We start from the raw sequence: 16,677 nt of genomic DNA, 5'->3' as shown, positions 1-16,677 counted from the left end.
TTTTGGTTGTTAAACCTATAACAAAACAGAAAACATTGCCAAATAAGAAACTGACGAGTAAGAAACCAACTTCAGCCTCGTCTTAGGCAACACTCACATTATCAGCATGTGGTCAGTATTTCACATCAGTATTTGTAAGCAAAAACCAGGAGTGGGTGATAAATACAGACTTGGTGACGTGTTTCTATTATAGCTTTCCCCTCCGTTTGTTCCACTCCTGGTTTTAGCTTACAAATACTGATGTAAAATACTGACCACATACTGATAGTGTGACCGTAGCCTTACAGTGTCCCTAGCCAGCAGAGCTCCGCGTGTCCTGGTGCCCAAAGAAAAAATGGCTCCGCGTTTACTGTCATGTGACTGGAAATCGTCCTAATACGCATGCGTGTTGCTGCTCCGTTCTTTTGGCCTCTAGCTCTCGCCTTCGCTCACGTTCTAACGTCGGGCTCTCTGATTGGTCAGCTCACGGTTGCCAGGCGGAAGTAGTTGGTAGTCAGGAGGAGGGACTCGTTGTGTTTGTATGTTGGGAGAAGCGGCAAAGGGACCCACAGCGGCGGGTGACACAGTGTCATTACCGGGCAGTGCCCCTGTACAGCGGCTTGTGCTACTGTGAGTCCGCACTGGTACCCACACAGACATGGGGTACAAGACGGAGCAGCTGCTCATCGTTGTGTCCATTCTAGAAGGTAAAGAGAGATCTCTGCTTGAGGCTGTGTGCCGTGCATACCGGCATAGTGCGGTACCACAAGGCCCAGCATGTCACTGCGGACTCCTGCTGTAAGCATACGTGTGATGTGTGGCACAGGCCGGCAGTGCACTGTACAGCAATGTCTGCTGTGGTGGATGGATGCAACCAAGTATCTGATCTGCCCTGCTGGTGTCACCTATGTCTGATCATACCACAGTGCCCTATGTTATACCATGTATCTGTCCTGCTGGTGTCACCTATGTCTGATCATACCACAGTGCCCTATGTTATACCATGTATCTGTCCTGCTGGTGTCACCTATGTCTGATCATACCACAGTGCCCTATGTTATACCATGTATCTGTCCTGCTGGTGTCACCTGTGTCTGATCATACCACAGTGCCCTATGTTATACCATGTATCTGTCCTGCTGGTGTCACCTATGTCTGATCATACCACAGTGCCCTATGTTATACCATGTATCTGTCCTGCTGGTGTCACCTATGTCTGATCATACCACAGTGCCCTATGTTATACCATGTATCTGCCCTGCTGGTGTCACCTGTGTCTGATCATACACAGTGCCCTATGTTATACCATGTATCTGTCCTGCTGGTGTCACCTATGTCTGATCATACCACAGTGCCCTATGTTATACCATGTATCTGCCCTGCTGGTGTCACCTGTGTCTGATCATACCATAGTGCCCTATGTTATACCATGTATCTGTCCTGCTGGTGTCACCTATGTCTGATCATACATAGTGCCCTATGTTATACCATGTATCTGCCCTGCTGGTGTCACCTGTGTCTGATCATACACAGTGCCCTATGTTATACCATGTATCTGTCCTGCTGGTGTCACCTGTGTCTGATCATACCACAGTGCCCTATGTTATACCATGTATCTGTCCTGCTGGTGTCACCTATGTCTGATCATACCACAGTGCCCTATGTTATACCATGTATCTGTCCTGCTGGTGTCACCTATGTCTGATCATACCACAGTGCCCTATGTTATACCATGTATCTGTCCTGCTGGTGTCACCTGTGTCTGATCATACCACAGTGCCCTATGTTATACCATGTATCTGTCCTGCTGGTGTCACCTACAGTTAGGTCCATATATATTTGGACAGAGACAACATTTTTCTAATTTTGGTTATAGACATTACCACAATGAATTTTAAACAAAACCATTCAGATGCAGTTGAAGTTCAGACTTTCAGCTTGCATTTGAAGGTATCCACATTAAAATTGGATGAAGGGTTTAGGAATTTCAGCTCCTGAACATGTGCCACCCTGTTTTTAAAGGGACCAAAAGTAATTGGACAGATTCAATCATTTTAAATAAAATGTTCATTTCTAGTACTTGGTTGAAAACCCTTTGTTGGCAATGACTGCCTGAAGTCTTGAACTCATGAACATCACCAGACACTGTGATTCTTCCTTTCTGATGCTCTGCCAGGCCTTCACTGCGGTGGTTTTCAGTTGCTGTTTGTTTGTGGGCCTTTCTGTCTGAAGTTTAGTCTTTAACAAGTGAAATGCTGCTCAATTGGGTTGAGATCAGGTGACTGACTTGGCCATTCAAGAATATTCCACTTCTTTGCTTTAATAAACCCCTGGGTTGCTTTGGCTTTATGTTTTGGGTCATTGTCCATCTGTAGTATGAAACGACGACCAAGCAGTTTGGCTGCATTTGGCTGGATCTGAGCACGCAGTATGTCTCTGAATACCTCAGAATTCATTTGGCTGCTTCTGTCCTGTGTCACATCATCAATAGACACTAGTGACCCAGTGCCACTGGCAGCCATGCATGCCCAAGCCATCACACTGCCTCCGCCGTGTTTTACAGATGATGTGGTATGCTTTGGATCATGAGCTGTACCACGCCTTCGCCATACTTTTCTCTTTCCATCATTCTGGTAGAGGCTGATCTTGGTTTCATCTGTCCAAAGAATGTTCTTCCAGAACTGTGCTGGCTTTTTTAGATGTTTTTTAGCAAAGTCCAGTCTAGCCTTTTTATTCTCGATGCTTATGAGTGGCTTGCACCGTGCAGTGAACCCTCTGTATTTACTTTCATGCAGTCTTCTCTTTATGGTAGATTTGGATATTGATACGGCGACCTCCTGGAGAGTGTTGGTCACTTGGTTGGCTGTTGTGAAGGGGTTTCTCTTCACCATGGAGATTATTCTGCGATCATCCACCACTGTTGTCTTCCGTGGGCGCCCAGGTCTTTTTGCATTGAGGAGTTCACCAGAGCTTTCTTTCTTTCTCAGGATGTACCAAACTGTAGATTTTGCCACTCCTAATATTGTAGGAATTTCTCGGATGGTTTTTTTTCTGTTTTCACAGCTTAAGGATGGCTTGTTTCACCTGCATGGAGAGCTCCATAGACCGCATGTTTACTTCACAGCAAAACCTTCCAAATGCAAGCACCACACCTCAAATCAACTCCAGGCCTTTTATCTGCTTAATTAAGAATGACATAACGAAGGGATTGCCCACACCTGTCCATGAAACAGCCTTGGAGTCAATTGTCCAATTACTTTTGAGCCCTTTAAAAACAGGGTGGCACATGTTACGAAGCTGACGCTCCTAAACCCTTCATCCAATTTTAATGTGGATACCCTCAAATGAAAGCTGAAAGTCTGAACTTCAACTGCATCTGAAGTGGTTTTTTTTTAAATTCATTGTGGTAATGTCTATAACAAAAATTCGGAAAATGTTGTCTCTGTCCAAATATATATGGACCTAACTGTATGTCTGATCATACACAGTGCCCTATGTTATACCATGTATCTGTCCTGCTGGTGTCACCTATGTCTGATCATACACAGTGCCCTATGTTATACCATGTATCTGTCCTGCTGGTGTCATCTATGTCTGATCATACACAGTGCCCTACGTTATACCATGTATCTGTCCTGCTGGTGTCATCTATGTCTGATCATACCACAGTGCCCTATGTTATACCATGTATCTGCCCTGCTGGTGTCACCTGTGTCTGATCATACCATAGTGCCCTATGTTATACCATGTATCTGTCCTGCTGGTGTCACCTATGTCTGATCATACACAGTGCCCTATGTTATACCATGTATCTGTCCTGCTGGTGTCATCTATGTCTGATCATACCACAGTGCCCTATGTTATACCATGTATCTGTCCTGCTGGTGTCACCTATGTCTGATCATACATAGTGCCCTATGTTATACCATGTATCTGTCCTGCTGGTGTCATCTATGTCTGATCATACCACAGTGCCCTATGTTATACCATGTATCTGTCCTGCTGGTGTCACCTATGTCTGATCATACATAGTGCCCTATGTTATACCATGTATCTGTCCTGCTGGTGTCATCTATGTCTGATCATACCACAGTGCCCTATGTTATACCATGTATCTGTCCTGCTGGTGTCACCTATGTCTGATCATACACAGTGCCCTATGTTATACCATGTATCTGTCCTGCTGGTGTCATCTATGTCTGATCATACCACAGTGCCCTATGTTATACCATGTATCTGTCCTGCTGGTGTCACCTATGTCTGATCATACCACAGTGCCCTATGTTATACCATGTATCTGTCCTGCTGGTGTCATCTATGTCTGATCATACCACAGTGCCCTATGTTATACCATGTATCTGTCCTGCTGGTGTCATCTATGTCTGATCATACACAGTGCCCTACGTTATACCATGTATCTGTCCTGCTGGTGTCACCTATGTCTGATCATACACAGTGCCCTATGTTATACCATGTATCTGTCCTGCTGGTGTCATCTATGTCTGATCATACCACAGTGCCCTATGTTATACCATGTATCTGTCCTGCTGGTGTCACCTATGTCTGATCATACCACAGTGCCCTATGTTATACCATGTATCTGTCCTGCTGGTGTCATCTATGTCTGATCATACCACAGTGCCCTATGTTATACCATGTATCTGTCCTGCTGGTGTCACCTATGTCTGATCATACACAGTGCCCTACGTTATACCATGTATCTGTCCTGCTGGTGTCACCTATGTCTGATCATACACAGTGCCCTATGTTATACCATGTATCTGTCCTGCTGGTGTCACCTATGTCTGATCATACCACAGTGCCCTATGTTATACCATGTATCTGTCCTGCTGGTGTCACCTATGTCTGATCATACCACAGTGCCCTATGTTATACCATGTATCTGTCCTGCTGGTGTCATCTATGTCTGATCATACCACAGTGCCCTATGTTATACCATGTATCTGTCCTGCTGGTGTCATCTATGTCTGATCATACACAGTGCCCTATGTTATACCATGTATCTGTCCTCACCCAAAACAGCGGCCTATATCAGAGGCACTTCCAAATTGCACAATATATCAAATAAAGGCGAAACGGAAGCTTTATGCCAATAAAAACACTGAATTTTATTAATATTACGTATAAAAATTCTAATAGCAGTCAGTGGAGATACGTGACAGAATATACTGTCTGCATAGGAAAAATACACCAAACAATGCCTATAAACAGTCAAGTGATCCCAAAGATTGCAGATACAAGGAGATAGACAGGAATGAACCTAAATATGCATAGGGTAACAAGGCATAGATTTCAAAGCCCAACTTATATCAATAAGACAAAAATAGCTAATAAATTACTATACATACAGTTTAAATAAACCATTCATATGTCACAGTGGACAAATATCGAAGATATGTGGGCTATAGGTAATACACCTAAAAATATATGAAAAGCAATCAAATGCCTCAACTATAGCAGAGGATACAGTAAGGTAACCTTTGTAATAAGAAGAATGTGGCAGAAAACTGCCTAAAGCGGGATATATACAGGCCCTTGTGATCCTAAATAGGACTACTACGCCCACCCATATAGTGGCTGAAAAGTGCGTGTAGTGCTAAAGTGCAAGGCATGAAGGAAGGTCGGGGTGTATTTACCTGAAACTGCAGATGAGTAGATGGACCCCGACGCGCGTTTTGCGTTATGCTTCGTCCAGGGGGATAGTCTTATTGATATAAGTTGGGCTTTGAAATCTATGCCTTGTTACCCTATGCATATTTAGGTTAATTCCTGTCTTATCTCCTTGTATCTGCAATCTTTGGGATCACTTGACTGTTTATAGGCATTGTTTGGTGTATTTTTCCTATGCAGACAGTATATTCTGTCACGTATCTCCACTGACTGCTATTAGAATTTTTATACGTAATATTAATAAAATTCAGTGTTTTTATTGGCATAAAGTTTCCGTTTCTTCTCTAATTTGATATATCGTGTATCTATCCTGCTGGTGTCACCTGTGTCTGATTATACCATAGTGCCCTATGTTATACCATGTATCTGTCCTGCTGGTGTCACCTGTGTCTGATAGGGCACTATGGTACAGTGTTGTACCATGTACCTTGTTCATTTGATGACATGACCCACATGGCTGATCATACAGAAGATGCCCATTGTTGTGCCCTGTCTGTATGTACTGATGCCGTCTATGATTTATACAGTAGATACTTTGTATGATGGCAGTGTGTATGTGGCTCACTTAAGGATGAGAATTGTATTTGCAGTCCGTTGGTTATGGCCACGTGCAGCAGAATCCTACACTCTGTAATACTTGCAGTGTTCTTGTGTTCTGCCGTGAATCACAGTACGGTATCTGTTACCAGGCACACGTGGGGATGTTTGTGTGTAACAGACCCTCTGATTCTGTCCTGCTGTAGGGTATTACAGTACCGGCCTAGGCTGCAGGAAATCCACCGAATTTAGGCAGGAAATTGTAGTGTTTTATACTTTTTCACTATTGTCCTTTAACGAATATTTATCTATATGTTTCACATTGACACAAATGATTCTCAGAAAAGTTATGTCACTAATATAATTTTAGACTTGTCTGTGACTCGCTGGCTATTTTAGAGCTGTGCTGTGGCTGTTGGCACCCAGAAACATCCAAATTCTAGTTTCCACATATCTTACCGTAGAGGGATTGTTCACTCCTATCAGGCCGTCTCGCCTGACACTATGGCAATCACCTGGTGAACCAGTGTTTTGTCTGATGATTTTTAATCTTGGTCTTTTTTGCTACGCATCCTCCTGTGTAATTGTGAAATGTGCTGCCGATAATATGATGTTCTATGCACGGAACGATCGTATTATAATTCTCTCTGTGCTCGTATTGTGGTCTGCTGTTCTAAACTGACCATTAAACACGCCGCGACTAGCGTGCATGTAACCAGTCGGCGATTGTTCAGTGGTCACAGTAAATATATGTAAACATTTTAAGTGGTTGTTCAGGTAGAAGATATTGATGGGTTATCCAGCTGTTATTGGCAGCCGGATGTAGCACGGCGCCAGAAACTATTTAGTGGCCATTTGTGGGTACTGCAGATGCACTTTTTCCTCTTTCTCCTTTGGAAACACATGAACGCCCAGCTGAGAGCTCATGTATGGGAAAGTCCAATGTACTGGCACTCTGTTGTCAACATGCCCTCTGTCTTGGTGTCATATTTTATGGAGATCTTTCCTTCGCTCCCCACATCTGATCACTCACCACCTCATGTCACCTATGCCTGAAAAACATCTCTAGAATTCAACCTTTTCTTACCTTTAACACAACAAAAACTTACCGTAGCTCTTATTCATCCTCGTCTGGACTATTGTAACTCTCTACTAATCAGTCTCCCTCTTACCAAACTCTCCCTTCTCCAATCCGTCCTGAATGCAGCAGCCAGGATCATATTCTTTCTCTAGTAGCCTTCCACGACAGCCACCAGGAGGTTGTCTCCATTCCCTAATGGGGGACAGGAAGCACAAGAGGTTAAAAACCCCTCCCACCTCCCATTAACCAGTGTCTTTCCTGTCCCCCATGGGGCATGGAGAGGTTCCTGGTGCGCTGCTGCGGCGGCTCTAGCAGAGTACCTGAATCAGATCTTTTGCCGGGCACTTATGGTCGGGTCCCCCGCGGCTTCCTCCTGCTTTGTGTCTCCCGTCTCCTCCGGATTCTGGGACCGCGTTCCCGGTCCTCCTGCGTCCTCTCGCGGGGACAAAGCTGGCCGGTGAGCCCACCCGGAGGCCTCCCTGAGCTCTCCGGCGTCTCCCCCTCCAGCGCGCGCTGTTCGGCGACCCGGAAGTCAGCGGCGCTCCACTTCCGGGTCGGCGCTCCTGCACAGGAGCGACACAAGTCCAGAGCAATGGATTACCGAATGGCGTGCGAGGCACGCTGCATCCTCGCACGCCTGCCTGGGACTTAGGAGGGGGAGGGGCGGCTAATTGCACACGCTGGTTGCAGACTTATTTTCTATATAAGCTGCGAAGACGTCTCAGGTAAGCCTGCTGTAAGCATGGACTCGTCTTGCCCTGCAGCTGCAGAGCCCAGCGCTCCTCAGGCCCTAGTAAGTACGGCAGAGGGTGTCCCATTTAAAGGTACATAATATACCTTTTCTTACACGGCTTCCTCTCTCATTGCAGGGAGTCAAGCCAGGCCCTAAAAACATTCCCAAGCGTAGATGTGCTACCTGTAATGCGAAAATGCCACCAGATTGGGAGAAAAAGTTATGCCAACCTTGTACGGATAAAATCGTCAGAGCGGAACACCCTTCCTTGATTGATGACATCCGCTCCTTGGTTAGGCAGGAGGTGCAAACCTCCTTGGCTACACTCGCCCCACCTCCACCACCGCCACCAGCCTCACCTGGTCCATCTCTCCCCAAAAAGAGGAAAATCCAGGAGTACTCTGAGTCAGAGTCTGAGGAGTCCTATACGTCCTCCTCTGTCAAGTGGGAAGACACGTTACCCCATAAATCTGCGGAGATCAGAAAATACCTTTTTTCCTCAGAATATATTGAGGATTTGGTATCGGCTGTGAGGAACACAATGGGGCTAAAAGAGGAATCAGTGCCTCAGTCTATACAAGACGAGCTGTTTGGTATACATACTGAAAAGCAGCCCGGGTTTCCCGTCCATAAAAGCATAATTGATATGATTAATAATGAATGGGAATTACCCGAGAAACGGCTAACAACGCCTCCAGATTTTAAGCACCGATTTCCTCTTGACGAGGACTCAATAAAATGGAACATTCCAAAAATTGATGTCCAAGTGGCTAGAGTGGCTAAAAAGACGGCTCTGCCGTTCGAGGATTCTTCCCAATTAAAAGACCCCTTGGATAGGAAGATTGAGAGTCTTCTCAAAAAATCCTGGGAAACGTCTACCTCAGCCCTCCGGTTCAATATAGCATCCACATGTGTTGCCCGCTCGCTCTTCCGTTGGATAGAAGAGTTAGAAAGCCACATTTCTCAGGGTACCCCAAGAGAAGAAGTACTGGACTCTTTGCCTATCTTGCACAGAGCAACGGGGTTCCTTGCAGACGCCTCACTGGAATCTATCCGTGTGGCCGCCAGATCCTTGGTCCAGACAAATTCAGCCAGAAGAGCTCTCTGGTTAAAAATGTGGAGCGGAGATGTTACGTCAAAAATAAAACTGTGTTCTATTCCCTTTAAGGGTGAATATGTGTTTGGGCCCTCCTTAGATGATATCTTAGAGAAAGCCACAGACAGAAAGAAAACCCTCCCTGAACAGAAGCCTCCCAGGAAGCGTTTTTTTCGGCCCTCCCAGCCCTCCCAGGGTAGAGGAAAAGGAAAATCCGGAAGGTGGAGTTATGCTAAGGGGAAGCCTAAAAACATCCTTATTCCCCAACAACCACAACAAGAGAAGCAATGACTCCGATCCGGTAGGGGGGAGGCTTTCGAACTTTGTCCACAGTTGGCAGAATATCTCCAACAGCCCCTGGGTGGTGAGTGTTATCCAACAGGGTCTGCTGATAGAGTTCGATGCGCCTCCTCCCAGGATCGTAAGAGTCACCTCCCTGTCATCTCGGGAGACTCAAAAGTTGATGATGGCCGGAATTCAGGACTTGCTAAACTCAAGAGCTATTTCCTTGGTCCCAGTGAACGAGCGGGGGGAAGGCCACTATTCCCGTATCTTCATAGTAAAAAAGCCTTCCGGACAATCTCGGATTATAATAAATCTGAAGGCTCTCAACAGATACATAACATACCGCAAGTTCAAGATGGAGTCAGTAAAAACAGCCATCCCTCTAATAGCTCCTCACTCATATATGGCAACAATAGACCTCAAGGATGCCTATTTCCATATTCCAATACATCCTTGCCACAGGAAATACCTGAGATTTGCGGTTCAATTCAACCAAAAGATCTTACATTTTCAGTACAATGTTCTCCCCTTCGGGATCTCCTCAGCCCCAAGGGTGTTCTCCAGAGTCATGGCGGAAGCAGTAGCCCATATCAGGAGCCAAGACATCGCCATAGTCCCGTACTTAGACGACCTGTTAATAATTGGTCCTTCCGCCGAAGTTCTCAATCAGAGAGTTTCCAAAACTCTGAACATCTTACAGGGGTTGGGTTGGATTCCAAACCTGAAAAAATCTCGGCTGTCACCATCAAAGGTGAGGAAATTCCTTGGAGTCCTCCTGGATTCAGAAGGTCAAAAGTCCTTCTTACCAGAGGAACATCGGATAAATTTAATTTCCAAGGTCTCACACTTCAGGAAACAACGTTCTCCGTCCTTACGAACTGCAATGTCCCTTCTGGGATCGATGACGGCCTGTATACAATCAGTCCAGTGGGCTCAGAGCCACTCCAGAGTTCTGCAGGCGCACATCTTAGGGAACTGGAACGGGAATCCAAATTCCTTAAACAGAAGAGTTTACACTCCAGGGAAGGTAAAGGCCTCGTTAACCTGGTGGTCGATCCAATCAAACCTGCTGAAGGGTGTAGACTGGGTGCAAGATCCGCTAATTACGGTGACAACAGACGCCAGTCAAAAAGGTTGGGGAGCAGTGGTCTCACAAATCCCATTCCAGGGTCACTGGAATCAGAGAGAAGGCTCCAGTTCCTCCAACCTCAGAGAATTGTTGGCAGTGGAGAGGGCCCTTCTGGCAGCCAGCAGTCTCATTATAGGTCAACATGTCAGAATTTATTCGGACAATATGACGACTGTCGCGCATCTAAAACACCAGGGGAGTCCAAAGTTCAACCAACTAAAAGCAATATCAAACAGGATATTTTGCTGGGCAGAGAAACATCTCCTCTCACTTTCAGCGTTACACCTCAAGGGGTCGGTGAACGTCCAGGCAGATCGCCTAAGCCGTCACGACTTGCATCCAGGAGAATGGAGCCTGAAGACGGACGCTTTCAAAATGTTGACAGACAGGTGGGGTCTTCCCGATATAGACCTTCTAGCGTCCAGCCAGAATGCACAGGTCGAGAACTACTTCTCCCTAAACCCCAAAGACAGGTCTCAGGGAGTAGACGCCTTTGCTCATACTTGGAGGTTCCATCTGGCTTACGGGTTCCCTCCAATACCGTTACTGGCGAAGACCCTCCGGAAGATCCGGGACGATCAGGTCCAGACTATCCTAGTAGCTCCAGCGTGGCCGAAGAGGAGCTGGTACCACCTCATCGAAGAATTAAAGGTGGACGGTCCAGTCTTTCTTCAGGTATCAGAAGATCTTCTCTGCCAGGGCCCCTTTTATCACCCGGAGCCACAGAAGTTCAAACTGGCAGCCTGGCTATTGAAGCCCAGGTACTAAGAGCTAAGGGCCTTTCAGAGTCAGTAATCTCTACTCTACAAAAATCTAGGAAACCTATTACTAATGCCATATATGGAAAAATCTGGAAAAGATTCTCCTCGTGGTGTCATCCTCATAAACCTGACCCTTTTCATCCTAATATTTCACAAATATTAGATTTTTTACAAAAGGGATTAGAATTAGGGCTGAAGCCAAGTACCTTGAAAGTTCAAGTATCAGCCTTGAGTTCCGTCTTCGATCAGGATCTTGCGGGTCATCGTTGGATAAAGAGGTTTATGGTCGCGGCATCAAGACATTGTCCAAGAAAACAAATTTTTGTGCCATCCTGGGACCTAAACATAGTTCTAAAGGGTCTTACGGCTCCTCCATTTGAGCCACTATCATCTTGTTCCTCGCATCTTCTGTCCTGCAAGACGGCCTTCTTGGTTGCAATTTCTACCGCAAGAAGAGTGGGGGAAATACAAGCTCTCTCAATTAGAGAGCCTTATCTTACCATAAGAGATGACTCCATCGTATTCCGTCCAGATCCTTGTTTCCTACCGAAGGTAGTGTCAGAATTCCATCGATCACAGGACATAGTCCTCCCATCGTTTTGTCACAATCCTTCAAATCCGGAAGAACACAGATTCCATACTTTGGACGTACGACGTATAGTTTTATACTACTTAGATTATACTAAATTATTTAGAATTGACAAAAATCTCTTCGTTCATCTTTCTGGCAGAAACAAAGGCAAGAAGGTAGCGAAGAGTACCATTGCCAACTGGATAAAAAAGGCCATTTCTGAAGCATACCTAAATCAGAATATTGCTGTTCCTGCGGGCCTAAAGGCTCATTCCACCAGATCCACTTCCGTCTCTTGGGCTGAAAGGGCTGGCGCTTCTTCGGAGCAGATTTGCAGGGCAGCAACATGGTTTTCTCTACACACATTTACTAAACATTATAGATTGGATTTCTGGTCCAATCAGGATCTTGCTTTTGCCCGAAAGGTTCTTCAAGCTGTGGTCCCTCCCTAAATACAGAATTGGTTGGCATCCCTCCTGGTGGCTGTCGTGGAAGGCTACTAGAGAAAATAGAATTATTCTTACCGTTAATTCGGTTTCTAGGAGCCTTCCACGACAGCATTAATTCCCTCCCGATGTTCTTGGATATTTTTCTGAGAACCTAAAGGTAACCGGTGCTATGGGTTCAGTTGTAAGTCACTGGTTAATGGGAGGTGGGAGGGGTTTTTAACCTCTTGTGCTTCCTGTCCCCCATTAGGGAATGGAGACAACCTCCTGGTGGCTGTCGTGGAAGGCTCCTAGAAACCGAATTAACGGTAAGAATAATTCTATTTTTCAAACCCCTACACCGATGCCTCTACACTGTGCCAGTCATTGCAATGGTTACCCATGCACTACAGAGTTCAATATAAATTTATCACTCACCCACAAAATGATCCATGGTTCAAGCACTGCCCTACATCTCCTCCCTTGTCTCCGTCTACCACCCTATGCGTGCCCTCTGTTCTGCTAATGTCTTAAAACTAAAATCCTCAAAAATCCGAACCTCCCATTCCCATCTCCAAGACTTCTCGCATGCTGCGAAAATTCTCTGGAGTGCGCCACTCAGGACAAGTCGATTAATTTCCAATACCCACAGTTTTAAGCGTGGCTTAACCCCTTCATGACCCAGCCTATTTTGACCTTAAAGACCTTGCCGTTTTTTGCAATTCTGACCAGTGTCCCTTTATGAAGTAATAACTCAGGAACGCTTCAACGGATCCTAGCGGTTCTGAGATTGTTTTTTCGTGACATATTGGGCTTCATGTTAGTGGTAAATTTAGGTCAATAAATTCTGCGTTTATTTGTGATAAAAACGGAAATTTGGCGAAAATTTTGAAAATTTTGCAATTATCACATTTTGAATTTTTATTCTGTTAAACCAGAGAGATATGTGACACAAAATAGTTAATAAATAACATTTCCCACATGTTTACTTTACATCAGCACAATTTTGGAAACAAAATTTTTTTTTGTTAGGAAGTTATAAGGGTTAAAATTTGACCAGCGATTTCTCATTTTTACAACGAAATTTACAAAACCATTTTTTTTAGGGACCACCTCACATTTGAAGTCAGTTTAAGGGGTCTATATGGCTGAAAATACCCAAAAGTGACACCATTCTAAAAACTGCACCCCTCAAGGTACTCAAAACCACATTCAAGAAGTTTATTAACCCTTCAGGTGCTTCACAGTAGCAGAAGCAACATGGAAGGAAAAAATGAACATTTAACTTTTTAGTCACAAAAATTATCTTTTAGCAACAATTTTTTTATTTTCCCAATGGTAAAAGGAGAAACTGAACCACGAAAGTTGTTGTCCAATTTGTCCTGAGTACGCTGATACCTCATATGTGGGGGTAAACCACTGTTTGGGCGCACGGCAGGGCTTGGAAGGGAAGGAGCGCCATTTGACTTTTTGAATTAAAAATTGGCTCCACTCTTTAGCGGACACCATGTCACGTTTGGAGAGCCCCCGTGTGCCTAAAAATTGGAGCTCCCCCACAAGTGACCCCATTTTGGAAACTAGACGCCCCAAGGAACTTATCTAGATGCATAGTGAGCACTTTGAACCCCCAGGTGCTTCACAAATTGATCCGTAAAAATGAAAAAGTACTTTTTTTTCACAAAAAAATTCTTTTAGCCTAAATTTTTTCATTTTTACATGGGCAACAGGATAAAATGGATCCTAAAATGTGTTGGGCAATTTCTCCAGAGTACACCAATACCTCACATGTGGGGGTAAACCACTGTTTGGGCACATGGTAAGGCTCGGAAGGGAAGGCGCGCCATTTGACTTTTTGAATGGAAAATTAGCTCCAATTGTTAGCGGACACCATGTCGCGTTTGGAGAGCCCATGTGTGCCTAAACATTGGAGCTCCCCCACAAGTGACCCCATTTTGGAAACTAGACCCCCCAAGGAACTTATCTAGATGCATATTGAGCACTTTAAACCCCCAGGTGCTTCACAGAAGTTTATAACGCAGAGCCATGAAAATAAAAAATAATTTTTCTTTCCTCAAAAATGATTTTTTAGCCTGGAATTTCCTATTTTGCCAAGGATAATAGGAGAAATTGGACCACAAATATTGTTGTCCAGTTTGTCCTGAGTACGCTGATACCCCATATGTGGGGGTAAACCACTGTTTGGGCGCACGGCAGGGCTCGGAAGGGATGGCACGCCATTTGGCTTTTTAAATGGAAAATTAGCTCCAATCATTAGCGGACACCATGTCACGTTTGGAGAGCCCCTGTGTGCCTAAACATTGGAGATCCCCCAGAAATGACCCCATTTTGGAAACTAGACCCCCAAAGGAACTAATCTAGATGTGTGGTGAGGACTTTGAACCCCCAAGTGCTTCACAGAAGTTTATAACGCAGAGCCATGAAAATAAAAAAATAAAAAAATATTTTCTCAAAAATGATCTTTTAGCCTGCAATTTTTTATTTTCCCAAGGGGAAACAGGAGAAATTTGACCCCAAAAGTTGTTGTCCAATTTCTCCTGAGTACGCTGATACCCCATATGTGGGGGTAAACCACTGTTTGGGCACATGCCGAGGCTCGGAAGTGAAGTAGTGACGTTTTGAAATGCAGACTTTGATGGAATGCTCTGTGGGCGTCTCGTTGCGTTTGCAGAGCCCCTGGTGTGCCTAAACAGTAGAAACCCCCACAAGTGACCCCATTTTAGAAACTAGATCCCCCAAGGAACTTATCTAGATATGTGGTGAGCACTTTGAACCCCCAAGCGCTTCATAGAAGTTTATAATGCAGAGCCGTGAAAATAATAAATACGTTTTCTTTCCTCAAAAATTATGTTTTAGCAAGCATTTTTTTAGATTCACAAGGGTAACAGGAGAAATTGGACCCCAGTAATTGTTGCGCAGTTTGTCCTGAGTATGCTGGTACCCCATATGTGGGGGTAAACCACTGTTTGGGCACACGTCAGGGCTCGGAAGTGAGGGAGCACCATTTGACTTTTTGAATACGAGATTGGCTGGAATCAATGGTGGCGCCATGTTGCGTTTGGAGACCCCTGATGTGCCTAAACAGTGGTAACCCCTCAATTCTACCTCCAACACTAACCCCAACACACCCCTAACCCTAATCCCAACTGTGGCCATAACCCTAATCACAACCCTAACCACAACCCTAATTCCAACCCTAACCCTAAGGCTATGTGCCCACGTTGCGGATTCGTGTGAGATATTTCCGCACCATTTTTGAAAAATCCAAGGGTAAAAGGCACTGCGTTTTACCTGCGGATTTTCTGCGGATTTCCAGTGTTTTTTGTGCGGATTTCACCTGCGGATTCCTATTGAGGAACAGGTGTAAAACGCTGCGGAATCCGCACAAAGAATTGACATGCTGCGGAAAATACAACGCAGCGTTTTCGCGCGGTATTTTCCGCACCATGGGCACAGCGGATTTGGTTTTCCATAAGTTTACTTGGTACTGTAAACCTGATGGAACACTGCTGCGAATCCGCAGCGGCCAATCCGCTGCAGATCCGCAGCCAAATCCGCACCGTGTGCACATAGCCTAATTCTAAAGGTATGTGCACACGCTGCGGAAAACGCTGCGGATCCGCAGCAGTTTCCCATGAGTTTACAGTTCAATGTAAACCTACGGGAAACAAAAATCGCTGTACACATGCTGCGGAAAAACTGCACGGAAACGCAGCGGTTTACATTCCGCAGCATGTTACTTCTTTGTGCGGATTCCGCAGTGGTTTTACAACTGCTCCAATAGAAAATCGCAGTTGTAAAACCACAGTGAAATGCGCAGAAAAAACGCGGTAAATCCGCCATAAATCCGCAGCGGTTTAGCACTGCGGATTTATCAAATCCGCAGCGGAAAAATCCGCAGAGGACCAGAATACGTGTGCACATACCGAAACCCTAACCCTACCCCTAGCCCTACCCCTAACCCTAACCCTAACCCTAACCCTAACCCTACCCCTAACCCTAACCCTAACCCTACCCCTAACCCTACCCCTAACCCTACCCCTAACCCTATTCTAACATTAGTGGAAAAAAAAAAAAATTCTTTATTTTTTTATTGTCCCTACCTATGGGGGTGACAAAGGGGGGGGGGGGGTCATTTATTATTATTTTTTTTTATTTTGATCACTGAGATATAACCTATCTCAGTGATCAAAATGCACTTTGGAACGAATCTTCCGGCCGGCAGATTCGGCGGGCGCACTGCGCATGCGCCCGCCATTTTGGAAGATGGCGGCGCCCAGAGAGAAGACGGACAGGATCCCGGCTGGATCGGTAAGTATGATGGGGGGGACGGGGATCACGGGGGGGTGGGGGGATCGGAGCGCGGGAGGG

The 16,677-nt window shown here is 45.3% G+C and overlaps 1 protein-coding gene across 1 annotated transcript in view; it reads left to right on the top strand.

Moving 5' to 3' along the window:
- Positions 1–374: 374 nt before the first annotated feature.
- Positions 375–16,677, top strand: part of CEP120 (centrosomal protein 120) — a 189,238-nt gene continuing 172,935 nt past the window's right edge. The window contains exon 1 of the mRNA XM_069753631.1: positions 375–686. Coding sequence (XP_069609732.1) covers positions 638–686 — 49 coding nt within the window. The 5' untranslated portion in view covers positions 375–637. The remainder of the gene's footprint in view (positions 687–16,677) is intronic.

This window comes from Ranitomeya imitator, chromosome 1, assembly GCF_032444005.1.
Source record: "Ranitomeya imitator isolate aRanImi1 chromosome 1, aRanImi1.pri, whole genome shotgun sequence".
Classification (NCBI taxonomy): Eukaryota; Metazoa; Chordata; class Amphibia; order Anura; family Dendrobatidae; genus Ranitomeya; species Ranitomeya imitator.
The sequence above is the reverse complement of the archived record's forward strand: the minus strand, read 5'-3'. Positions and strand labels throughout refer to the sequence as shown.